This window comes from Ictidomys tridecemlineatus, chromosome 9 (assembly GCF_052094955.1).
Source record: "Ictidomys tridecemlineatus isolate mIctTri1 chromosome 9, mIctTri1.hap1, whole genome shotgun sequence".
Lineage (NCBI taxonomy): Eukaryota > Metazoa > Chordata > Mammalia > Rodentia > Sciuridae > Ictidomys > Ictidomys tridecemlineatus.
In genome coordinates this window covers 67,504,063-67,531,400 of record NC_135485.1, presented here as the reverse complement: position 1 = coordinate 67,531,400, position 27,338 = coordinate 67,504,063, and the positions used below count along the sequence as shown (strand labels likewise).

The window sequence follows — 27,338 nt, the reverse complement described above, 5'->3', positions numbered from 1 at the left end:
AAAAAAATACTTTACATAGTCACTAATACAATTGCTCATAAACACTGATGATTTCCTGCATTACCTTCTGTGATTTCTCTTTGATAACCAATAAAAAATAATGATTAAGTTTTTGTAATAACAATAAATTGTTTACTAGTTCATTTGAAGATGTCAATTGCCTCTTCAGAGAAAGGACTATAAACTTTATTGACGTGACCACAAAAATTTATCTTAAAAATTTTTAGAAAAAGTGACTTCATTTCACAATGGCAACAAATAATTGCTTACTCAAAGATTAGATTAAAATATTTTGCTTTTCTTATACCTCATCTTCCTCTCAACATGGATCAACTTAAGAGCAAATATGGAAAACATCCGTATTTGAGATATGTAATACAAAGAACACTAAGAAATATACCATACCACATCCAAACACAGATAGATGCTCACAGGCTCTAGCTTCTAAGCATGTCTGTGTTATAGTACTTTAGGGATAAATTGCATTCTTTAGCAAACTATATTTTGAAATTCATTAATATAAAATTTTATTGACTAGAAAACAAAGATATTATCAGAAAACAATTCATTATTAGATTCAAAAAAGTAAGAACTAGAAAGAGTCAAGAATCATATCACAGATGAAAGCAATTATCTTCTACCACCTTTGACTAACAAGAAGTATTCAAAACCTCCAAAAAATCAAACAAGTGGGTATTTTGGAAACACCATAAATTCACGATCAATCACTGTGGACATTCAATGTGTTAGTGTTAAGTTCACTCTATTTCCACCATGACTGTTTCTTTTTCTTCAAATTTCCTACCTTAACTTTCTACTCTTTCAGCTGATTTCCTATCTCATATTTCACCAAGAAAATAGAAGCTGTCAGAGAAATGCTTTCTCATTGTTCCTTGACTACTTCTACATATCTACCCTGTGCCTGCAGATCTTTTTCCTGTTGTCTCAGATGAAGTTGAAGGCCAATTCTAAATATGTATTCAGGATTTCCTTCTCTTTTTACTTTATCAAAGATTTTTCTTCTTTGGTTAACTTTGATTAGCTCTAGGCTTGTATCTTCATTGTTCCTCTTTTAATCACCATTTTCATTAGCATACAAACATAATCTAATATCACTCATGAACAAACCAACTTAAGTAAAACTCCTTACACATTACCACATTTATCTCTAGCTACTGCTATCTCAAATTTCTTACTTCCCATTCAGTTTTCTACCAACTTTAGTCAACTGCCAATTAGTCCACACCTTGGCAACAACCCTCAGTACGTAAAACCAATGATCTCCACATTACCATATCCAATGGACACATTTTTCTCCATATCTGACTTCTCAGTGACAACTGACATTGATGATTATCCATTACCAAATCACTTTCAACCCTTTAAAAGCATTCCTTCTGCCTCTCAAACTGTTCACTCTTATTGTTTACTTTTTCCTTCTCCTCTCCTGGAAATCCAAATGGGTTGGATTTCCTCAGGTATCAGTTTTAGAACTTCATTTCTCCCTCCTCTACTTTTTCCTTTTAACCTCACAAACAAAGTTTTAAATGTCATCTATCCCCTGACACTCCCCAATTTATATTCTTGGCATCAACTTCTTCTGGGAGCTCCAGTCTTTCATAATTGGTACTTCTGCTAGGGTACTTCAGAAATACCTCAAACGAAACATACTTAAAATTGATCTTTTGCTTCCACATCCAGAACTACCCATTCTCCTTCAGTCTTTACTATTAGAGTCATTAGCTCTGTTATCCAACTGATTGCTCCAAAGAGAAATATGGATACCACCCGAAACAGGATTCTTTATTTCATCTTCCTTTGTCCCCATATCAAATCCATCACTAAGTGTTGGTACTTTGTATGACTACTTCCAATTCCACTGCCATCACTTTATTCCCAATTAAAGTTATTGCTTGGCAAGATGACTGCAGGGAACTCCAAATAGGCCACCTGCTGCTTCTTTCTACTTTTATTACCCAGCTATATCTTCCATTCAGCAGCCAGAACTATCTTTTTAAAATGCAAATTCTGGGATGCCACTATCCTGTTTAATGAGGCATATTAATGCGTTTTAAATCAAGTCTCACCTCCTTTCAGGTCTGCCACTTGAATCTTCTTTAGTTGCATATCTATTTCCCTTATTCCACCCAGGCTACAGGTTTTTCTGTTACACTCTCTTATACATAAGTGCCTTTGTACAGACCTTCCCGTTGCTTTCAACACTGCTCCAAACTTTTCTCACAACTAGTTGCTTCTCATCCTTTAGTTTTATTTTAAATATGACTTCCTCAAAGAAGTCTACTCTAACCTCATTGTAATGTGAACAGATCACCTAAAATGCATCATGAGTCTATTCCTCTTGTAATAGGTAAATGTACAATGCTATTTACTGACAGGACATTAATGGGCCATAGTGGGGTTTTTTTTTGTTTGTTTGTTTGTTTTGGTACCAGGGATTAAACTCAGGGCCACTGGACCACTGAGCCATATCCTCAGCCCTATTTTGTATATTATTTAGAAAAAGGGTCTCAATGAGTTGCTCAGAGCCTCACTTTTGCTGAGGCTGGCTTTGAACTCGTGAACCTCCTGCCTCCACCTCCCTAACTGCTAGGATTACATGTATGTGCCACTGTGCCCAGCTAGGCAATAGTATCTTAAGAGAGTAATGTCTTCTAACTAGGTGTATAAGGCCCCAAACTAAATGCTAATTAGATGGCTCTTGGATGACGATTGTTTTGTAGATGCTGGGATTTTATTGTCTTAATTCAAATTAATTGGATATGAAAATATTTCAGTACATTTACTGAAAGTCCAAGAAGTTGTCATTTTAAATTTTACAAAACAGTACAAATTAAAATGAGAATAATTCACTTAAAAGTTTGCAATACCTTTCTGCTATGATTCTATAAAATATGTCAAACTTAACTATGGGTCAATTTACTTTCTAATTTTGAAAATCATATTATAGTAGCTAACTTAAAGTCTCGTGACTATTCCTTACAACAGATGATTCTGAGTCATAATTAAGGTCTTTTCTGGTGGCCAACAGATCTAAGAAAGAGATTGGTGAAATGTAAAGAGAAACTGGAAAGGAAGAAAGGTGGGAAAGTGGTGAAACTCCTCAAGAAACTGGGCAAAAATTTGAGGAAGTATGAAATTAGTGATAAGTCTAACAAAGATGGTCTAAATAAAATTCTAAGAGCTATGAGACATGAAAGCATTCAAGGAAGAAACCAAGTAAATGCAAGAAGAAAAAGGAAGCAGTAGTTTCTCTACTAGATCTATTAGCCCAGGACTGCTTTTGCTCACTTTTTGAAGGAAAAGAAGACATATCTTTAGGTAAGCACATAGGTGCGTGGTGGAGAGGTGGATTTCAGCCATTACAAACATACCATTCTTAAATCAAATATTCCTATCTGGCAAGAGTAGCACTGAATTTTTGTCCTGTTAATGCTATATATTAATAATAACTTAATTCTAACAATTATAAACCTTATTAAATAAAGTGACTATATTATATAGAATCATAGTTGCTTTATGTTGTTAAAGCATTAAGGAAAAATTTTGCACTAATCTAATTTTGATCAGAAGAAATTATGCTAATGCTTTTGCTGAAAGCAATGCCCTGGAGCTATTCTTGAATTATTTCAGACAGAGGAACAATTCCTGATGTTTGCCCATCCTGACCCAGGTGCCCCTTACACTATATACATAGAGCCTGTTGGACATGTGTTAAGCCCTTGCCTCAATGTATAAAAATTATCCATTATATTATGTATCTGTCATCACTCCCACTAACTTCCCCACTTCTTCCCCAAAGTGGAAAAATCACATAAAGACTGTGTTGTACTTGTTCTATATTTCCAGTTCCTAATAAAAATGATTCCAAAAGAATACAGTAGAATGGATTGATTGTACAACATTTAAAAACCTTTAAAATCCAACTTAGGTAGCAAAATCTATCAGAAAGATTACTATTAAAGGCATGATGATGCATGCCTGAAATCCCAGTGGTTGGTGTGACTGAGGCAGAAGGATTCCAAGTTCAAGGTCAGCCTCAGCAATTTAGCAAGTCCCTAAGCAACTTAGTGAGACCCTGTCCCAAAATAAGAAATATAAAGGGCTGGAGGTGTACCTCAATTGTAAATTGCCCCTGGGTTAAATTCCCAGTTTGAAAAAACAAAGATTACTATCAATAGACCTAGGGTTTTTTGGGGGGGGGTGGAGCACTTGATCACTGAGCCACATCCCTAGCCCTATTTTGTATTTTATTTAGAGACAGGGTTTCACTGAGGCACCTTGCTTTTGCTGAGGCTGGCTTTGAACTCACAATCCTCCTGCTTCAGCCTCCCAATCTGCTGGGATTACAGATGTGCACCACTGTGCCTGGCCTGGGTTTTAATTTTAGCTTTCCATTCAATCCACAAGCTTGGGCAAGCCATTCAATTTCCATGTTTGTCATTTCCTTCATCTAAAAAATATGTATATAATTTATTAGACCTTTTTTGTAGAGATGATAGGGCAAATTGAACTAATCCACATGAACTATTTTGAGCTCTTCTGAACAAGAATAACTTAAAATTCTAAATTTTGCTTCCCTTTTCTATTTTTGCTTTATTTTCCTAAGCATGTAATTATCTACTGAGAGGGGATTTAAAAGTTCTTTTGAGAGGAAATAATGAAACCAAAGTTCAGGATATTTCTCATAAAAGTTTTAGAATTTTTTTCTGTAATAAAAAGTCTTACATTGTTTAAAATAGACTAAATGATGACTACAAGTGTATTTTTCATCTCGTAGGGGAGGCTCTGAGTTCAGAAAGAGTTTACAACCAACATTAGACTATACACAATTATAAGCATCCAAATTTAAAATGAAACCATAAACACTTTCCTTTGGAGAATGCACAGCTTGAAAAAATCAAAATGGAGAACAATAAATATATATTGAAGAACTGCAAATAAAAGATTTTAGGAGCATAAAAAAGTCTTCATGATAGAACATATTCCAATTATATTCAACTGGGAAAAAACTTCCTTATAAGGTACACTATGTTTTAACTATTTTTGTTATATGTGATCAACATTATCCTTTCCTCTCAGGGACTCAAACACTTAAAGCATCTCTTAGAAGTGAACATCAAAATTACATTTAAATACTAAAAGAGGCCCCTCATTCCTCATCTCCTCACAAATGTGTTCAAGTACATAACAAAAAGAAACATGATATTATCAACATGCCAAAGTTCTGAAGCACTATCATGCTGATCTGGTCATGGTGTAGGTTTCCATCTTAAGTTTGGCAGGAAATGTTTGATTTCTTTCTGCTTACAGAGGCCATTTTATCAGCACTAGCAGTATTAAATAACGGAGTAGCCAGCCCACTTGTGTAGAGCCTAGCTTTTGTGATAGATTTCAGAGGTAAGATATAAGGAGACAACCCTGAAGGTCATCTATCTTTCTTTCTTTCTTTCTTTCTTTCTTTCTTTCTTTCTTTTTTTGTTGTTGTAGATGGACACAATACCTTTATTTTGTTTATTTATTTTTTTAATGTGGTGCTAAGGATTGAACCCAGTGCCTCACACATGTTAGGCGAGTTCTCTACCACTGAGCCACAACCCCAGCCCCTGAAGATCATTTTTCATAGATAAAAATTTTTATTTAAAATTAGATGAACAATTAGGTCACTAGGTATAAAGCACTATTCCTAAATTTGCTTACTACTTTTAAATCTCATCTATGTCTCATTGCCCATCTTGACATTTTCTTTATTGAAAATAAGGTCGGGAGCCTAATACACAAGAACATCCTTACAGAAACATTTCAGATTGGTACACATTGAAGAAAATGCTTTACTACCAAATTGGGATAACAATGTTGCTTTGCTCCAAGTGATCACTGTGAGTTAACTAGTTGTGACCAAAAGTAATGCCAGTGGCATAGAAGAATATTTCTTCTTCAAATGTAATTCTTTCTTCAACTTTAAACTTTTAAAAATTAGTATATATCATTTACTATTACCTGCTAATTGCTTCTATGTAGTAATGGCTATAATTAGTATATTTATGTTGATTCTGAATTTTAAACAGGTTTTATAAGTTTGTAAAAAGTAAATTAAAAGAGCTTCTGTGTAATACTAATGTGGAAAGCAATGGGTAAAATGGTCTGAAGAATTCTCTTCTGTTAAATTTGATCTAAACAAGACTATAATTTAAAGGTTAAATACCTCTAATTTTACCCCAAAATATGAACATAAACAAAATTTGGTTTATCATGAGTGACTAATTGTAATTCCTTACAAATTCTTTTGAGTTGAGATATATGGGATATTTTATTCTGCAATAAAGATTTTATTCTCTAATAGTCATATCAGAGAATAAAATCTATGGATAGCCTGTTAAGCACCTTCTGTAGATTTATAAATTTGTTATAGCTATACCTTTATGCCCTGCATTTGCATAGTCTACTGATCATAAGAATTCTAAAGAGATTTTAGACAGCAACACTAAATCTTCCTTTTGGTATAAAAACAAAAGTCACAAATAAAAGGTATTAAAATTTGGTTTAATACAGTTAACACTTCTGGGTTGCACACATGAAACTGAGTTAAGAGGGCAGATCCCAGGCTAAGTGTTTTTACTGCAATAAAACCAATTAAATATCTGCTTGGAATTTTAATAAAAAAATTTGTTTTAAAACTTCTGATGTGTGTATTGTTATAATAAGAAAAAGGTCTAATAATATGAGCCAAGACACTGAACTACTTAAATTTTCGTTTTACTTGCATATAGCTTAGTGTTTAAAACAGGTTAAATCAATCAATCCATCACAGTTTCACATATTTCTTTAAGAAACTATTAAAGAATTATATATTACAAATGTTATATTATGTGTAATGTTTTTATAAATCTCATTTCCATTCAATCTATAAACATTCATTGAACATGTACAAAAACTAATGTACTTAATATACCAGGCTTTCCCTATTCCTAGCATCTACGTGTCCAGAAAGCTTAACGTCTATAAATACATCTTATTAACAAAATATATGTATAAACAAAGATGCTGTGTCCACCGAAAACTAAAAAATAAATATTAAAAAATTCTCTCTCTCTCTCTCCTCTCTCACTCTCTCTTTAAAATATATATATATGTAAGTAGCCTGCTATTAAAGGTATGTGATGGAGTAGGTATAGATTCAATTGAATCTCTAATTACTACCTCTAAAATACTGTATAACAATTAATGTCTGTAAAATCAAGATTCTGAATCACAGCTGGGCATGGTAGCACCTACCTCATAATCCCAGCTACATGGGGAACTATAGCAGGAGAATCACAAGTCTGAGGCAGTCTGGGCAATTTAGCCAAACCCTACCTCAAAATTTAAAAAATTTTTAAAAGAGCTAGCTAGTCATGTTCTTCAGTAACAAAACAGTTGCCAAGCATGTGCGAGGCCCTAGGTTTAATCCTCAGTAATGCAAAAAAGAGAGGAGAAAAAAGATTCTGAATCTCCAAAAGCAATATAATCTAAATATGTTAACATATGATAATATTTAAAATTTGGCTAACTAAATATGGCAGAAGTGATTTTTCTTTCTATAGACCTATGATGGATGGGGAATAGAATAGGAGGTAAACACACACACACACACACACAGAAGTATATCTATGTGTATATGTATGCATACATGAACAGTTTTTATTCTTAGCAAAAATGTATAAACTATCTATAAAATTAATAATTCATAATATAAAATTGTATTTAATAAATTGGCAAGTAATAAACAAACTTCAATTCATGGCTACTTAAGTAGCAGTAGCAGATAGTGGTAGGGAACTCTGGAAAGAGTAGAGAAAGAACAGGAAAGGGAAATAATGGAGGGAGGGTAGACAGGTGTGAGGGCAAGGAGTAGGAGGTGTTGGGGGGGAGAGAGAAAGGGAAGGCAGACAGGTATGAGGGTAAGGGGTGAAAGGCATTGGAAAGGGGGAGAAAGGGAGACAGGAAAAAAGAAACAATCTATGTTTCACTTATTTAAGTATTCATTATGACTCCTTGAAAACAGAGTCTTTCACCTTGCTCTTGACATTTGTTTATAATTTTCTATTGTTAGTTCTAAATTATAAATTTGGAAATTTGGTAAATTATCCATTTGCATTATTCTTAGCACTGAGGTTCATATTGTATCCTATTTCAAATCCTATTACAACAAAAAGAAAATTGGATTCTTACCTATAGGAAAATTTGTCCATATATACACGGAGAAATAAGTATTGTAAAGAAAACACTTGTAAGAAATGATTAAAAATGTTTAACTTGCCATTAAAACATTGTAAATTAGACAAACTCCACGCTATAATTTTTACCCACATAGAAACTAGTAATAATATGTGTATTAGAAAAGAAACTGGAACTAACCAGAAATAAATATTCTTGATGTGAAGACTGTAATACATTTTCAGAAAAATAATCCTTATTCACAGCAATTAAAATGAAGCATGAAAACAGACAAGTAACTGCACCACTACAGAAACTCTCCACCAGAAACAATTTTACTTTTCTTTGGCTTCTCGAGAAAAGTACCTTGAGAAGGGTAATAGCACCTTCTTTAAGCACCTTCTGTAGAAGGGGACACTCTTTCTCAGAGGTGAGAGTGGGGAACTCTGTAAAACATTTGGTCCACATTACCTACCTAATTTTCACAAAGAGAGTTTCTCACAAGTTTGTAAGTAAGATAGGTGTGTGCTGATTACCTGATTAAATCAAAACTTAGAAATGTTAACTTTTAAATATTTTATCAGGTAATATTAAATAGAATATTTTATTAGCAAATATTTAAGCTGTCTTTACATTTATTTCTCTCTTGCCCCAAGATCTAAGGACAAAATACTTCACCGAAAACTCCTAATGTTTAGATTACTATTTCTAGTATTTCTTGATGAGAAGTAAAAAGGGTGAAGATAATCAGCAAAATCAAAAATCCATTTTATAAATAATCCAAGTCTGAAACTTAACACTGAAAAAAAATTATCTTCCATTTTTATTTCAAGTGTTGAGAATTTCCATGCATTTCTTTTTGAAAAATCTATATACCACTTATTATAGGACCCATAATTTTATAATGCTATTGGAAAATAACAAAATCACTGTTTATCATTCGTTTTTATTTACTATGCATATAATTTATGGAAGTATTGATAACTGCAAGTAATGAAATGAATTATGAAATCAATTTAATGGACTGCAACTAGCATTTAAAAAAGGGAAATAGAGTTGGGCGCAGTGGCATATGCCTGTAATCCCAGTTGCTGGTGAGGCTGAAGCATGAGGATTGCAAGTTCAAGGTCAGCCTTGGCAATATATTAAGACCCTATCTGGAAACTTAAAAAATAAAAAAAAAGGATCAGAGATGGAGCTCACTGGTAGAATGCTCCTGGGTTCAATCTCCAGTATGAGGAAAAATATAGAATGTAAATAGCAGTGATATTTTAAAATCATATTTAAAGAATGATGCTGCTTTCTGAAATTTTTGCTTCAGTAACATATTCATAAATACGTATTCATTTGGTCATGCTTGATATTTTAATATAAAATATTATGATAAGTAAGTGATAATATTATTGATAATACAATATTGGAAAGATAAATAATTTGCTGTGAGAATCCTGACTGTACTAATATTTTCTGCATAACTTTAGTGGATTTATTTATTAATGTAGTTAGTGTTTATTCTCTGCCTCCACTATGCATCCTGATTATAACTAATCATAATCACAGTTATTAGATTTCCAACTCAGATAAGTATGATTTTATAAAAGAAACAGTAGAAAAAAGCTAAAGTCTAAAAATTTCCTATTAATATATTCTTACCTGTTGGTAATCCTTTTCCTCTCAATCGGTCTCGAATAGCCTGGCTTCGATCAGGCTTTTGTTCACTGTTACGGGAAAGCTGGTCTGTCTGTATATAGGTGATCAAAAATCAAGTTTGACAAAATAATCTCTCTTTTATTTTCATGGTAATTGTCTACAGAATAACACTAATTAGACAATTCGAGATATTCTAGGCCTTTCAACTAAATGGACATATTGGCAAATGACAAATCTAAATCAATGCTCTTTTGAATCTCCTTTACAACAAAATGGGTAGTAGTCTCAAACATCAGTAATTTTAACCAAGGATATTTGTTTAAAATAAAGCATGTCAAATCAGTCAAACTCCACATTATGAAGAATGAAAAGCTAGAAATCAATTTACTCAGGTGAGCAAAAAGAGAAGAAACATGGAGATATAAAATGGAAGAAAAGAAAATAGTGAAAAGAAGTTATAAATTTAACACCATACCAAATGCTTATACACACACACACACACACATACCCCACATGAATGTTAATATTCCTCCAATTGTGAAATTTGTTTGATTATGAATTAAAAACCTATCTACAGTAATATTTTCAGGGATCTATTTCCTAACTATAAGAAGAATTACATGCAAATATTTCTGAAATAATATTATCCTTTAAATTGCATAAATCATGTTAATGCAGATTACACTGTGCTGTGACAGAAAAGACAGTGAACATTCTATATGCTTGGGAATTCCTATTTGAGGCAACTATTAATAACAGCTGTTGTTAATTCAACAGTTACTATGTGCACTAGGCATTGCCTTAAGAGCTTTAAAATCTTTATAATTTAACAAAGATTCACAACCTTATATGGTAAATATTATTATCCCCATGTTACAGATAAATTGGGATAATTTTAAGAACCTCAAAGCAGCTCATTAACACTGAAATAATCATCTTCACAACTGTTCAGAGATAAGAGTGGATGGTAAGTGTTAAAATTCCTATCTTATCGATGAAAAAAATTGAGGTGAAAATATTGTAACATTGGAAGAACTAAGAAAAGTAAGCAGGCCTGCTGGCTTACTATAATTCATCTTAAACTAATGCTATGCTACATTTAATCTTAAATAGGAATTTTGGTCACTTCCAGTGAATTTCACAGTAGTGAAAGACTGATTCTGTGAGTTACTGGAGGCAGTAACAGTTTCAGGGGAAGATAATAGCTAAAAGCATTGGCTTTGAGTCAGAGACCCAGGTTCCGATTATTTCTCTGTAATTTATAATACATGTGACCATGGGCAAGTTACACAATCCTTCTGAGTCTTAGTTTCATCATCATTAAAATGAGGATGAAAGTATCTCTAGGGTGGGTTTTCTTATGATGAAAAAATATGATAATGCATATAAAACATGTAGCACACTTGTGTGGCACAAAGTAAACACAGCTATTGAGTTATTCTGTGCAAGAGGTGAAGAACAATTGAAAGGTGGGGTATACTATAAAAGTTCCTAAAAATATGCCTTAATGTAAAGGCAGGTTCTCTACATGATGATTCCAAAGGACCCTCTCTTCTTTTCTCCCACTAAAACATTCCTCAGCACACCTTGTATCAGACTTATTTCTATTCCCCCCCATACCCTACTCCTTCCCATTTCACATCATTTATCTAGGTTCACTGCTCTGCTGAGATTATTCTATCTAGCCTACAGAATCTACATCAAAATGCTACTTCTTTCTAAGTGCTATTTTTATTATAGTTTTGACTTATCTCCATTGCCCTCAGATTTCATAGTTTTAACTTGTTTGGGGGAGTTATTGGGTATTAAATTCAGGGGCATTCAACCACTGAGCCACACATCCCCAGCCTTATTTTGTATTTTATTTAGAGATGGGGTCTTACTGAGTTGCTTAATGCCTTGCTGAGACTGGCTTTGAACTTGTCATCCTCTGCCTCAGCCTCCAGAGCTGCTGGAATTACAGGTGTGTGCCACCACACCAGTTTAGTTTTAATATTTTTTTGTTACTTTTCATAGCCTTATTTGTATTTTATAATAATGCAAGTGGTTATAACACTTAAGAGCCCATAAATCAACTACTTGATTCAAAAACATATCTCTAATACAAGTTTCTAGTACAGGTTTCATAATTAGATAAGCAACAAATATTATAATAAACTGAATTAGATGCTAAATCTTCAAGGAATGAAGATCTTTTTGTAACATAGGCAATTATTGGATAAGGTAATAGAATTTCTATGGAGAAATACTTCTTCATGGGAAGACAGAAGAAAAAATATTTTCAGTGATTTTACTATACAAGTAAAATCAGAAAAGAACACAAATATCTCATAGTAGGTATAGTATAATAAAAGATTCCCATACTGACTACTGTGAAACTGTTTGGGTCTCAATTTTCTCATCTATAAAGGGAAGTGATTTTATAGAATGTCAGTATTATCAAAAGTTCTATTATAAAAAGACTTCCAGGAATAAAATAAGTTTGGGAAATATTTCATCTATATGCTTATTCTTGAAGGTTAGTAACACAGTGTAGCATATTAAAGACTGAGAAATTCAGCAATGAAAATACCTTTAATTTCCCTTATGCATTTTTTCTCAAGCTTATCTGATCATAGAAGAATTTTTAAAACAAAAATACATTGTAACAATGTGGGAAATTTTAGTCTGGATAAAGGACTTTCATATATTTTTTGTAGCTTCACTTTTATTCAAAAAAAAAGGGGGGGGGGGAAGATGCAGAAATAAAACAGGAGCTGGCCTAGTTAAAGAGAGGAAAAAGGCAGCCAAGAAGGCCAATCATTCAGCCTTTACTATCTCCATTTCCCTCCACTACAGAAACACAAAAATTTAATGGGAGATAGTTTATGAACTGCTTGTCTAGAAGATCTCCATTTCTCATCAGCTGGCAGAGTACATGGAATTTGGATATATCTTGTCAGCCACATAATGTCCTAGTTAAGATAAGGGAAATAAACATCTAGGGATGAAAAGTTAAGCAGAAGCCAGGAAGAACACTGTGTGACAGCAACAAATTTGTAGCCCAAGTGAAGAAGAGACTACCACAGAGGGACCATAACACTAAATGGAAAGAAAAGATAAGAGTTTAGATACAAATCAGATGTCAGAGACCAAGGAGTATCCAAACTAGGGATAAAGGGATAGGAGAGAGTTAAGAGACACAGATCAGAAGTGGTATTATTAGATATAGAGTGTGTTGTTCTTGGGATTCCTCTGACCAAGACAAGAGAAAATGGGAACGTCCAAGTCTTAGGGCAATATGACCGTGATCAAGCATTGATCCTTTCCACTGTCCCTATGGCAAGGTCCAAAGAGGATGAGAAAGGCTGGGGAATACCTATGCGATCCAGACAAATGAGTGAACAAGAAAGAAATATAAAGAAATAGGAAGAGCATTTAAATATTTCTAAAACCCACTTTGCATGTTAATGCTTTTCTATAGGTATTCACAATGGTAGAATCACTTTAAGGGCTCATTGGGAAAATATATAAGAAAGGAGGCAAGAACAGACATTTCCATCTCAAATATGTTATGATTCTATGATATTTTCTAGAATAAATTACTAAAAAACAAAAGACTAGTTTTCACAAAATGCAAGAGACTAAGTACCTGCAAAGGGCTTCTAAATTTAATATTATTTCAAGTAAACAACATTAAAATAAAATATTCAACTTCCTATTCCTAATCTCCACTGAGAAAATGCTATCTATATAGTAACTTCAAAGAAAATTCTGTGATGTGCTACTAATTTTAAAATATGACTATATTGGTCAATTGAAACTGTAGCTTACCCCAGGAAGATTTCCCAGAACGAGTTTTACCAACTGTTTCACATAGGAAAATGAAGGTGCACAGTTGCTATTCCTAATGTGGGCACTGCAAGCATCTAGGACGGTCCGAACAGAAACTCGAGCATAAATAACATCCTCACACATTCCAAGCAGTATGCTATTGAGATGATCTCCAAGCTTGATAGGCTAAAAATGAAGAAAGAAAAATATTTCTATAAATGTATGTAAATCCTCTAATATGAGAAAAGCCATTCTAGCAATTTCAGAAATCACAGCAAATGTACTTCACATACTTGGAGCAATGAGTTCTTTCTCTATTAGTTAATATCTTGTTTATTCTACCTTTTTCTATTATAAAACAAATTATTAACAAAATATGGTTAATATACATCTTCCCTGATAGGAAGTATTACAGAGAACCTGTTATCTTTTTTGGTAAACAAGTGGAATTCTTCAGTTATTCAAATATTTTGAAAACAGTTCTTAATATATACATGCCATTTGTGTGGAACAAACTATTTTCTAAAATATTTCTAATATTTTATAATTATATGAATATAATTTGATGTTTCCACAATAAGGTTGAAGATTTTCAGATGTTGCAATTATTGAAGATCATTTAAATACAAGTTATTATTATCTCATGAAACAGAGAAGCCAGACCATTTGATTATTTTTACTAGTTAACACAATTTGTGAAACATTATATCCAAATAGCCAATAAGCACATGAAAGGTGGTCCACATCATTATTCACTAAGAAGTGTAAATAAAACCACCACAAAAAGTCACTATAGGGCTGGAGGTGCAGCTCAGTGGTACTGCCTGTGCTTGACATGTGGGAGACCCTGGGTTCAATCGGCAGCGCCATCAAAAAAAGAGACAGAGAAAGAGAGAGAGAGAGAAGAAAGAAAAAAATCTATTCACAAACAAATAAATGAAAAGACTAATAATACAAAGCACTGGTAAGGATTAGAGCAACTGGAATTCTCATCGATTGCTAATAGTCACTTTGTTTAAATAAATGTTTTCCCTATGACCATTTCACTTCTCATCTATTTAGGCATTATTTCATCCTGTAGGTCCCAGATTAGATGCATTTTCCTTTAAGATACTTGCCCTAACCCTTCAAGTCTAATCAGAAACTCCAACTCTATTTTTCCACAGCACCCTCCATTTCCCCTAACATAGCATTCACTACATCATGTTGTAATTAGCCAACTGTACCTTCTGATAGATTCCACAGGCCTGAATACCTATAGTACTAATGGCTAGTACAATGTCTGATACAACACACACACACACACACACACACACACACTTAATAAATACTTTTAAATTAATATTGAGTATTTCCAAAATGATTAAGAATTCTGATCATAAAGTATACATTTATCTTTCCTCTCTAACTTATTTATTATTGCTATTTACTTCATTTCTAGTCATCAAAAAAGAATATAATGGTACAACCACTTTAAGGACTATGATCATATTTTATATATAAGTTCTAGGCATCTTCATAAACAACATTAATATTTCCAGTAGTAATCTCACTTTCTCATTTATATTTACAGAATTGAAACTGAGAAGAGAGAGAAAGTATATAGTATTTTTCATGCTATAAAATTAAATCAAACCAAGTTGAAGAATATCATTTATCTTTAATGAATTTTAAGATGTTCAAATTTTAGGGTAAAAGTCTAACATATTTGTTATTGCTAATATTTAATAATAAAACATACCTAGTTATTTTGGTTTTGGTGTCTAAATGCCTAAAATAAAAAATAATTTTAAATATTATATCTTAGCTTTCCTGAAATAAAGGAATTTCTAAATTTTTAATTACTACCTACTTCTATGTTTATATTGAATCTTCAGGAATCAGAATTATTTTAGAAAATAACAACTAGAAGTGGCCCAATGGTTATCAAAGCTCAAGACCTGAGAAAGTGTCAATATCTGTGTCTGCTGTTGCAGATGTAGCTAATTATGATTCTGCAGTGAGAAGAGAAAAAGTAATGAAGCTCTGTGTGCTATAGGCTGAGACAGAGCCAGAGCTACTTTTCTATCCCCACCCCAGCCCCCACACTTTGTGGTACTAGGCTGAGCTATATATTCCCAGACATTTTTTTTTTTAAATAATTCTTTATTTTGAGACAGTCTTGCTTAACTTCCCAGGCTGATTCCAAACTTCTGATACTTCTGTACTCGAGCCTCCCAAGTACTCGAGATTAGAGGCTCTACTTTTTGCATCAAAAGGGTACTACTATCAGGTCCCTGTGGTACACAGCTGTAATCCCAGCAACATGGGAGGATGAGGCAGAAGGATGATAAGTTTGAGGCCAGCCTTGGCAACTTAGTGAGGCCTTAAATAAATTAGTGAGACCCAGTCTCAAAATTTAAAAAACAAAATTAAATGGGCTGGGATGTGGCTCAGTGGTTAAATCTGAGTTTAATCCCTGGTACCCATCCCCATCAAAAAAAGGATACTACTTTCAGTGTAAGAATGAATCAGCAGAGATATATACAATTCCTCTTATCAGTCATTAAATTGGAAGAAATAAAATATACTCCCACTTTCTCTTGCTATGATTTCTGAAGAAGCTAATTCCATATCATGGACTAAATTGTTGAAACCTGAGTGGTAAATATTATAATTCTATAAGTATTTTAAAAAATAGTTTTGTTTGTACTTATATTTGTTAGTTCATTCTTGAACGTATGACATTCTTCAACATAAATAAATAATACAGAAATGCTATACAAATGTAAAAACTTGACTTACTTGGCTCTGAGGTACTTCATGATCAGCCCCCCAATACAATGTCATTCCAAGAGAATAAATATGGATCTAGGAATAGAATTTTAAAAATTATGGTGAAATAAAATAAAAAATACAGAAAGTGCTATATATTTTTTGTTCTAAAGAAATTATAACATGTTATTTGAGAAAAACATTTCACAGAAGGAAAAAAGTATGCATAAAAGTATGTGAGAGCTTAAAACAGAAAATAAGACCGGAAACTATTAAAACAGATGTTTTTTCTAATAATGAGTCCAGAGTTTCTTCATGCAAAGTCAAGCAAATATGAGCATATATTCTTATATCCCTCTTCTTTTACAAATTTAAAAGTTACTCAGCACCAAATTATATTGTTATACTGTGTGCATGTTTAAATATGTAATAGTGAATTCCAGTATTAGGTATAATCATAATGCATTTAGCAGCCTGCATTTTAAATTTACCAACAGAGACATTTCTATATCAATGATTGGAAATCGTATCTTTTTTTTTAATTACTACACAGAATTTCATCATGTAAAATAGCATTATTTTATTCATCTGTTTTTAATGGGTAAATAAGATTTTTACAAACTTTTGCTGTTATAAATAATGTTTCAACAGTCAGTCTTGTGATATGTCATTTGGTACATGCAGGTATTTCTCTTGAATTGACTCTGAAGTTATAAATAAAGTTTTTTGATATGTATATTGTCACATTCCCCTACAGAGAAGTTTGATAGTTTTGCATTTCAACCAGCAACTCTTGTTTTCTCACAAAACTTTAGTATTTTTCTCACTATGGTGTGTGGGGTTGTACAAGAAAAAGAAAGCAAGATTGAAAGGGTTTTCTTTTGTGTTGTTTGCCTCTAAAAGAATGGACATTAAGGGGGTAGCATATATTTTTACGCTGACAGGAATGATACAACGAGGAAAACCAGAATTGCAAGAGAGGAGAGATTGCTGGAGGGAAAGAAGTTGGAACTTTACAGAGGAGCACGGATGGTCACCTGTAATAAGAAGGCAGAGAAAATGGGGGCTTATATGGGCAAACTGATAATTGGATCCTGGGGAAAGTGTCTCTCAAGTGCTGGTATTTTTTTCTGTGAGACAAGGAGCACAGTATCAGCTGAGATGGAAGATGATTAAATATATAAGTAACCATCTTTTCTTTTCCCCCAATTCATTATTTTCTTGCCTTTACTTCACTCTGTTTCTATTTTCTTATCTTTATTTTTTAATACTATAGACTGTCTCAAATCCTCTTTAGAAATTGTTGAGATATACAAATAAAAATGAGTTCCACTCTTAGAATCTCCCAGCATTTTAATCTGTACCTTGCATTGCCCCCTAAATTTATCACTAAATTACAGGATAGAAAAATCAATCCACTTTTCAAGTATTTTCATTACTGCCAATTTTCAGAAATCCGAACTGTGACTTTCAAGTCTTACTGATCTGCCTCCACTTCCATGTTGTAGGCAGGTTTTCCTTGTTATCACGCCTTTTCCTATCACAATCTAAACACGTCAGCATTACTCGATAATTCTATGATGAAAAAATACATCCTTTTCTTCCTCACCTTTTGTAAACTTTTTTTGTTCACCGAAAATATGTTTTCTTTTTTTTTGTTGATGACAGTTTTACCCATTATTGATAGGCCAGAGATGTTTTCCACTATATATGTCATATAAATTCTTTTAAACAGGATAGGGTATTTTCTTTTAGGTAACAGTTATGTTTTGTTTGTATTTCTAATGGAGCAGTTGTTTAATACTTTCTTATATTATAGCTGGACTCTTTCTTGTCTTTTTTGAGGGAAAGAGTCTTTTGGACACATTTTCTTTTTTCTCTCTCCTCTTTTTTCTGGTTTTGGAGATTAAACCCAAGGATACTCTGCCTCTGAGCCACATTCCCAGGTCTTTCTGATTTTGAGACACGTCTTGCTAAGTTGCCTCAAACTTGTGATCCTTCTGCCCCAGCCTCCAGAGTAGCTGGGAATATAGGCATGCACTACTGCTCCCAGCTTTTAACAAATCTTAATATCCCTTTAGGTAACTAACACAGAACTTGTACACAGTAGATATTTAATACATATCTGCTAAATTAAATTAAATGTGCATGCAGTCCATGAGAGCATAATGCATTTGATCTGTATCAAACTTCTCTAGGTTTCATTTCAATGAAGCTTGTATGTTAATACTTTTGCAAACCAACTCTTACATGAAAAACATTTTTCACATATATGAAAAATACTTTCCACATATATGAAAAATACTTTCCATAACATTAGCATAAAAATAGTGATTGTATACTCAATTACATTAACTTTGATTTGTGATTTCTTTTTTTTCAGATACGGCCAGTGCTTTAAGATTCTTTGTTATATTTACTTCTCAGTATGCCAAAAGAGTTACTACAAAGATCTGGCATACCTGGCATTATTTCTTTAACAAAATGTTAATAGTTTTTATATAACTTTGTATGAAATTGACAAAAAAAATCCTCAAAACTAGGTTATGAAATTGTGCGCTTGCTGATCACCAATGTATACAGTGAAATGGTTAATTGTACATGCCAACATGACTGGACCATGAGATGCCTTGATACTTGATCAAACATTATTCTTTGTGCTTCTATAGAGGTATCTTGCATGAGATAAACATTAAATCAGTATATTGAGTAAAGCAGATTGCCCTTCCTAACCTGAGTCAGCCTGTTCCAATCCTTGGAAAGCCTAAAAAGAACTAAAAAGCTTACTCTTGGAAGTAAGTGAGAATCTTTCCATCTGATTGCTTCAAATTGGGACATCAACGTTTTCCTTCTTTGGACTTGACTGAAAAAGCTCTTCCTGAGCCTCAAGACTGCCAGTCTTTGGACTGAAACTTCCTCATCAGCCCTATGGTTTTCTGGCCTTTGAACTCAGCCTGAAGCATCACCATCAGTTCTCCTGGGTATTCAATTCAGCTTACAAACTTGCCCTGAATATTTTGGGGTTTATCAGCTTGCATATACATGGGTACATGACATATGCATACACAAACACACATATTCTGTTTGTTGAGAGAACCCTTACCAATATATACAGATATGAAATCCTATATAGAGAAATACAACATGCTACTTTATTAGGATGACATTTTATGGGTTCCTTTTTTTGTTTTTGTTTGTTTGTTTGTTTATTTATTTATTTATTTATTGTAATGGGGGTTTATTGAGGGTCACTGTACCACTGAACTACATCCCTAGCCTTTTTAATTTTAAGAAGAGTCTTATAAAGTTGTCCAGGCTGGCCTCAAGCTATCAATCCTTCTGCCACCATCTCCAGAATAGCTGGGATTGCATGTGTGCACCACCACACTTGGCTATGTTCCAAATTTTTAATAATATTTTCAAATCATTTAAATTTTGTTAAAGAAATAATTCCAGGTATGCCAGATCTTTGTTAAAATAATGTATAATAGCAACCCATTTCTTACAGAATACAAATTAAAATGTTCTATTATTTATATTTATTAGAAGCAACTTGTATAGTCAAATAGAGTAATACTTCCATACACATTAATAATAAACAAAATTTCTACTTTCGGTACAGCCTGAAAAGACACAAGCATACAGAAGAACACTGATGTCAAGGTGTAATTAAATTAACATGGTAATGCTTACATTACTAAGAGCTCCTATTTCATCTAGGTGCTATACAACAGCAACAGATGGATACGGTATACTTAGAAACACTGTGAAGAATGGAGGGAAGTATCAGGGATTGAACTCAGGGGCACTTGACCATTGAGCCACATACCCAGCTCTATTTTGTGTTTTATTTAGAGACAGGGTCTCACTGAGTTGCTTAGTGCCTCGCTTTCACTGAGGCTGGCTTTGAACTCGAGATCTTCCTGCCTCAGCCTCCCAAGCTGCTGGGATTACGGGTTGGGCCACCACACCCCGCTCATCAGAGGTTTTTAAAACTAAGGTAGCCATGGCTTTACTGCAGTACAGTGGTTCTTATTTTTTCTGAGGTCACCAGACATGACGTTATAAGCATCCTCTCACAAAAATGTTCACATGCACAAAACTCAGTATGCCATTTCACTGGTTTGCAAACACCCTGAAGCTTGATTCTGATTCAGAAATCTCAAGGATTACATACTTTTCAAAAACACTATGCCTATTCCCAAAATTCTAATCACCCTGTCTTTTAAAAGTATTAATAAATGAATCACACAATGAACAAAATGAATACATGCTGGTTAAATAACAATAAAAATGAATAACTGTCTATTATATCTATCCAGCTTAATAAAACAGTACCCAGTACATTTAAATGCCTTTATGACATGTTAACAATGACCAAGACTGTATATACTCTATAGTATACAAAGTCCTTTTCAAATACCTCATCGCATGTAATGGGAATTTTCTTAGGGCTAATGCCTAAAGCATTGACTCCACCTCATAGCTATTGTCTTCTCTCACTGGTTGTCTGTACCTCCCAAATTTCTTAAGTACTTCAAGGAAAACAAAGGATAAGCCTTTGCTGAATTTGCCCTAACATATACAACTGATGGCCCAAATCAAGGGGCTTTCCTCCCCCTTAATCACCATTTATTTCCTTCCCTCTCACACATATAAAATGTAAATATTATTATAATTATCAATAGAAAGATAAATGATTGCAATTCCTTCAGGTGGTAATGAGGCAAAGTGTTAGAAATGTAAAATATGCATACTTTTTAATGTGACAGTTTTACTATTAGGAAATTATTACATTATTCTTTACGCTTACGTGGAATGATGTATGATAAAGGATGCTGACAGCAAATTCTGAAAGTTCCAGAATTCCATATCTAAATTACCCAGTCTGCTTTATAACACAAAATATATTTGCCCCCCCCAAGTTTTTTGCATAACTTTAAGAAAATTAGATCTTATTCTAAAGTTGATGGTATCACCGTAGTTAGAATACATATTTCTACAACAAACTTTTCTTTCTTCTTGATTGTTCCATCAAATAGACTGTGAAACTGTCTATTTTGCCTCCACTGTGTCCCCTTCATCCATCCACTTCTTTATGTTCTGAAGGCATTATAGTATTTGCAGTTATTTCCAGGTTATTAAAACTTTCCAATTAGATTTCCATGAAATCATGGATCCCAAGCTACCCACTTTTGTCAAGCTTAACTCACAAACTCACAAATTCCATCATATAACAGTCTTAAAAATATGATTCCTACTGCCTTAGAAGGAAGGCTCAAGCCCTGGCATTCAAAAATCTTCCTCATGTTGACCTACAGCCTCCCTTTCTTTCTTTAACCACAGCCATCCAAACAGTTAATGCTCTGGCCCACTTCGTCTGATCTACCATTCCCAGCCACGGTGGACAATGTATTGTCATAGTACACACTATGGAATTTCCTTATTACCTCTTTTCACTTATGAAAATTCTCCTTGCTCTTTGTAGCCAAATGCTGCCTTCTCTGTAATATCATTCTACACTCAAAATTAACTACTTTTCTTGCAAACTCTTAAAACACTTTATCCCCTCCACAGCATTTGTTTCAGCTTGCCATAGAATACAGATTCTTCTATACACATTAATCACAGCCCACTTTCTATTTATTTTTGTATTTTCCTGATGAGCAGTGTTTTCTACACAGAAGGTATTTAATAAATATTTATTAACATGAATTAATAATGGCCCACTTTTTATAGTATTTTTTCTTAGATTCATAAATCTTTATAGAACTATTTTTAATTCTTAAATAAAATAAATACAAACCTCTTGGAATAAATAATTAAAATTAAAATTCAATGGACTTTTTTTCAGGGGGCTGAAGTAGGGTAGTTGCCCTTCCCAAAAGAAAGAACAAACAGAAACAACAAATATTTAACAGTTACCTTTTCAACATCTGAGAGAGAAGTTAACGATTGATTTTGAAGAACTTCTGGTGCAGTGAATGCTCGAAGATCCTGATTGGGAATGTTCTCATCTGTAAATGACACACTACCAGATGGCAGCAACAATAGAGACCAGGGAGAAATGATGAAGCCAAGGGCAGCAGGATCTGTTAGGCTTACTGGTTTGTAATTGCATGAAATGAAAAGGAAAAAAAAAAAAGAGTTATTGCTTCAAATTATAATGAGAGGAACAAGAGATCACTTTAATGTACATTCCAGTCTATTAGTATAGATATGAATGTACAGTTACATATACCACATCAATGAGCTACAAAAAGAAAGTAGGTTTCATAGAAGTATAACTGCTACCATTGTTAAAAATGCCTTGATGGGCTGAACCTTTCAAACTCTGGACGGCAGATTCTAGAAACTAGAAATAGAGAATTCTTATTACTAGTTAAAAGAATTATACTTGGTTCAAGTATTTTATTGTAGTGATACACCAAAATGAATAAGAATCAATAGTACTTTAATATTTTTTTTTAATCATGGATTCCTTTGAGAAATTGCCCTTGGCTCGCTCTCAAGGACTCTGCCCAGAAATATAAGACTCTGTACAAAAATTGTACGGTTCACAGATCTGCTTATAGCCCATTTATGGACCCCAAATTAAGATTTCTTGATTTAGACTATAGGTCCTAAAATGGATAGAAATCAGTTTCTTTGAGAATTCCCCAGTTTTAGAATTAGTAATGTTTCCAACTCAATGAAAAACTTTTTCTGAGTAAAATGTATTTGCTTGAATTTGAATTTTGTCTTATTTGTATTCTTTCATCATTTCACTAGAATTTCTCAGGTAGCTTGTTTTGTATTATCAATGTGAGCAATGAAGTCTCTTAATTTTTTTTTCTAATGTCTGCCGGTATAGATGCTTAAGAGCTGAATATTTAAGAATTTTTTGAAGCATTTATTTCTTAGACTGCAGCAGGTCTCCTTCTAAAAGTAATGCCAGACATCAAGCTCAACAAAACAAAATCATAAGAAGGAACTTAGTTTTGTCCTCCCAAATCAAAAGGAAGTTAATATAAGTTTTAAGATAAATTACTATAGAGAAGTCACAGAAGGCCTGGGACTACCAATTTCATTGTTCAATCTGAATGCATTATACTAATATCCCTCTACTTCAAATGATTAAAAACTGACAGAAATCCATGGAATAGGTTATCCAAGTATCTATGCTTTATAGAAAACAACTTACTTTTTTTTCTTTTTGCAATACTGGGTATTGACCCCAAGGGTACTCTACCACTGCGTTACATCCCCAGCCCTTTTTAATTTTGAGACACATCTCCCTAAGTTGCTGAGCCTAGTGTTGAACTTGTGATCCTCCTATCTCAGCCTCAAGTATCTGGATTACAGGTGTGTGCACCAGGCTTGAAAATAACTTTTGAAAACTAAATTGTTCTTTGACTTAACTTCAACCTATGTTCAGGTCATCAGAATTTGACTTACATAAAAAAATGAATTAAAAAAAAACAATAAAATTCATTCCTCTTCTGAAGATTAAAATGTCCCTGCATTTTTTGAATATGAAATACACCTTTAATAACTCTGATTTAAAAAGTATGCTTGAAAACACCTTTTAACTAGAAAGCACATCTTACACTGAGCTGATGCAGAGTTACAGATTAATAGTCCCCACAGCCTTAATTCACCATCCATCAGACTGTTGAAGCATGGCTCACAATTCTTATGGCAAAATACATTTCAATATGTCATTGCAGATGGGAATTCTAGGTATATTGCTATCTTTCACAGCCACTCTGAACATTTTCTGTTAAATGCTGCTTCTTTAGTAGTTCATGAATAATCAACATACAACACGGCTAGAAAAGAACTCTAATGAGGCAGAGCTACTATTCAAAATCTTGAGATTTTACATCAGAGACATTATAAAAAAACTAAAATTAATTCTTTTCAGATTATCCACTAAGGGGGAATGAACACTAAGAGACTAATTAGGAAGCCAAGGAACTAATATCTGGTACAAGATGATGATGGCCTGCAATCAGAGTGGTAGTAGTGGAGGTGGTGAGAATCCACTGGAAACTGAACATAGTTTAAAGGTAGTGATAATAGAATTTTCCAACAGACTGAATGGGGAGCAAGAGAAAGACAGGAATCTGGATGACTCCAAGGTGTTGATCTGAATAACTAGAACAGAGTACAATCAACTGAGAAGACAAGGTGGAGATAACTATAGATAGTATGAGTTGTCAAAATGGGTACTAGGGTGGGACTTAATAAAGTTAAGATATTTGTTAGATATTGAAATGGAGATGTCAAGTTGGCAGTTGGATCTAGAATGTGGGTTGAAAGTCAGGAATGGATTTATATTTTGGGAGTTCCTGGCTTAACAGATTTGAAGTCATGTGACTGATCTTTAATAAAATGATTTAAGATAGAAAAGAACTGAAAATCAAGGATATTCCTTGGTATACTCCCAACATGAAGACTGTTTCTTCTCAGTTTTTTATCTAGGTTCTTCCTTCTTTTGAGAATCCATGAAAGTATAGTGCTATAACTTCCCGCAACACTTCATTCACTACTGACAATCTCCACTCACTATTTTAATTAGTTCTTCTATTAGCCTTTCCGTCCAGTTCCCCTGTACCTAGCCTTGAACCTAAGTTCAATTCTTGATAGTCCTTATTTTGAGTATGATCCTTATAATTTCTTGTACACCTGTTACAGGAAATTACAAATTATAGTTTATAAGTTACAAATTATTAGGGATCACAGCTATCATAAAGGCTTGAATGTCACAGAAATCTAAACATTGTGTCCTATCTTGCTACCCTGATGTTCATGTCCACACAGGCTGAACAGTGTGGCTGAACGTCCACACTCTCCTCCTCATCCTCGGCCACAGACCAACTCTATGTCCTTTCCAACATGAAACTGTTGAAGGTGAAAGCAATCCACTATTGCTTATCACTCTAAAATGATTAAAAGATTTATTCACTTAACCAGCACAAGATCAGTAAAACTATTATTACTCTAACAAAAAATTGCATAGCTCAACTAGTTTTATAAAACACATTTGGGATTTTTGTTATTAAACACCTAATAAGTATCATGATTCTAAACACTCTATGTATTAATATAATGTTCTTGACATTATAAGTCATTGCTAATAGAGTCTAAAGGGCTACTTGGGGATATAAAGTATGTACATAAACAAACATAAGATAGTATAAAAGTAAGAAAGAAACAATACAAAAGGAAGTTTCAAGGATAGCAAAATTACTTAAACTACAATGGAGAGAATTCTTTCTTTCTTCCTTTCTGCACTACCCACCCCGCTGCAACCTCTTCCTCCTTCTAATAATACACGAGGCCCTTTCTGGAGGGTTAACACTTGATCATGGCCAAGGGTAGAATTCCAAAGAGAAGAAACAGCCAAAGCAAAGGCATGTGGTCAGGAAATTATTATGTTTGGGCAAGCCAAAATTTTAAGCAGAGAAGTGGTGGACAGTAGTGAGAAACAGAATTACAAAGGTGGGTCATAATTTGCCTTTTAAAAAACACACAGAAATGATACAAAGTTTTCAAACGTCTTGTAATAAAGCTAAAGAAACTGTGACCACAAAGTACATTGCTGTCAAATTTCCAAAGCACATACATGACATTTAAGTATTGGATTCTTCAGAAAATATAGTCAAACCACAAAATATATTTTTAAATAATTGTAAAGAGTTATATAAACCTATAAATCAGGGAATTTAGAGTTTGTGGTTAGAATTGGTCTTTAATCCACCTTCTTGACAACTAAAGGAAGGAATTTAAAGCAAATGTTTTCAAAATCTTTCACAGAATGCTAACAAAAGAATATTTTAAGATAAGAGTCCAGGATCTTAAAATTTTATGTCCTGTGTTTTAGTTGTGTGCTGACTGCACTCAAGAATGCTATTATGAAAGACTAAATCTGATATGCACTGATTCCAGTAGTCAAGTGACTCTATTTAGAGACTTATACCAACATTCCCCAGAAAAAGCTCCTTAAAGAGAATTTCAAGTAGTTAGAGAAAGTTAGCAATAAGCAGAAATTTGATATGCAGAGAAGCTTTTTGTTGTTGTTGTTGTTGTTGTTGGAGGCACCTGGGGATTGAACCCAGTGGCTTTCTACCATTGAACTACATCTTCAAAAAACATCAAAACTATTTTTTTTTTTTTAGTTATAGAGGGACACAATATCACTATTTTGTTTGTTTATTTATTTTTATGTGGTGCTGAGGATTGAACCCAGTGCCTCACATGTGCAAGGCAAGCATTCTGCCACTGAGCCACAACCCCAGCCCCTTGAAACTACTCTAAACTTTTCCCCCATCCTCATTTGTACATTAAATTATACCAGGTGATTGATCTGAAATGTATATTCATATGCAATATGAACTGAATTTGAGAGGATTCTATATTATAGAATTCTCCCCTGCCTCCCTTTTTAAAAAATATATTTATTATTTGAGGCAGTGTCTCCCTAAGTAATGTAGGCTGGTCTCAAGCTTGTGATCCTCCTGTCTCTGCCTCCATGTTTTCTTAAACTTAACATCTATGGACCACTTAACATTCATATTCTTCTCCTGAGGAATCTTGTCATTTCCTTTAGTTCCCCTCTTAATTTTTATGCCTCCATTTGTTGTATAAAAATTTAGGAAAATGGTCATAACTGGGAAACAAACATAGCAAAGGAACAACAGTCAAAATTATCAGGAAATAATGTAAAGACTTAGAACATCAACAGCATGATTTCAACCTGAAAAATCCCTTTCTTTGCCTATTCAAGCACAAGTAAAGAATTGTCATCCTCCTATTATATATATTCTATGAGGGTAACTGTCAAAAATCTGTGCAAAAGCCTTTGTTCCAAACCCTGAAGGACTGAGTGAAGTCACTCTATTATACAAAATTCTCTCAAAAAT

The 27,338-nt window shown here is 33.5% G+C and overlaps 1 protein-coding gene across 12 annotated transcripts in view; it reads right to left on the bottom strand.

Moving 5' to 3' along the window:
- The window catches only part of Ptpn13 (protein tyrosine phosphatase non-receptor type 13), a 196,089-nt gene that overhangs the window by 110,111 nt on the left and 58,640 nt on the right, over positions 1–27,338 (bottom strand). For all 12 annotated transcript variants that reach the window (XM_021721200.3, XM_078021578.1, XM_013366005.4 and 9 more), the window contains 4 exons: positions 22,357–22,535; positions 16,462–16,527; positions 13,678–13,863; positions 9,868–9,955 (listed from right to left, as the gene is read on the bottom strand). In XM_021721200.3, coding sequence (XP_021576875.2) covers positions 9,868–9,955; positions 13,678–13,863; positions 16,462–16,527; positions 22,357–22,535 — 519 coding nt within the window. The remainder of the gene's footprint in view (positions 1–9,867; positions 9,956–13,677; positions 13,864–16,461; positions 16,528–22,356; positions 22,536–27,338) is intronic.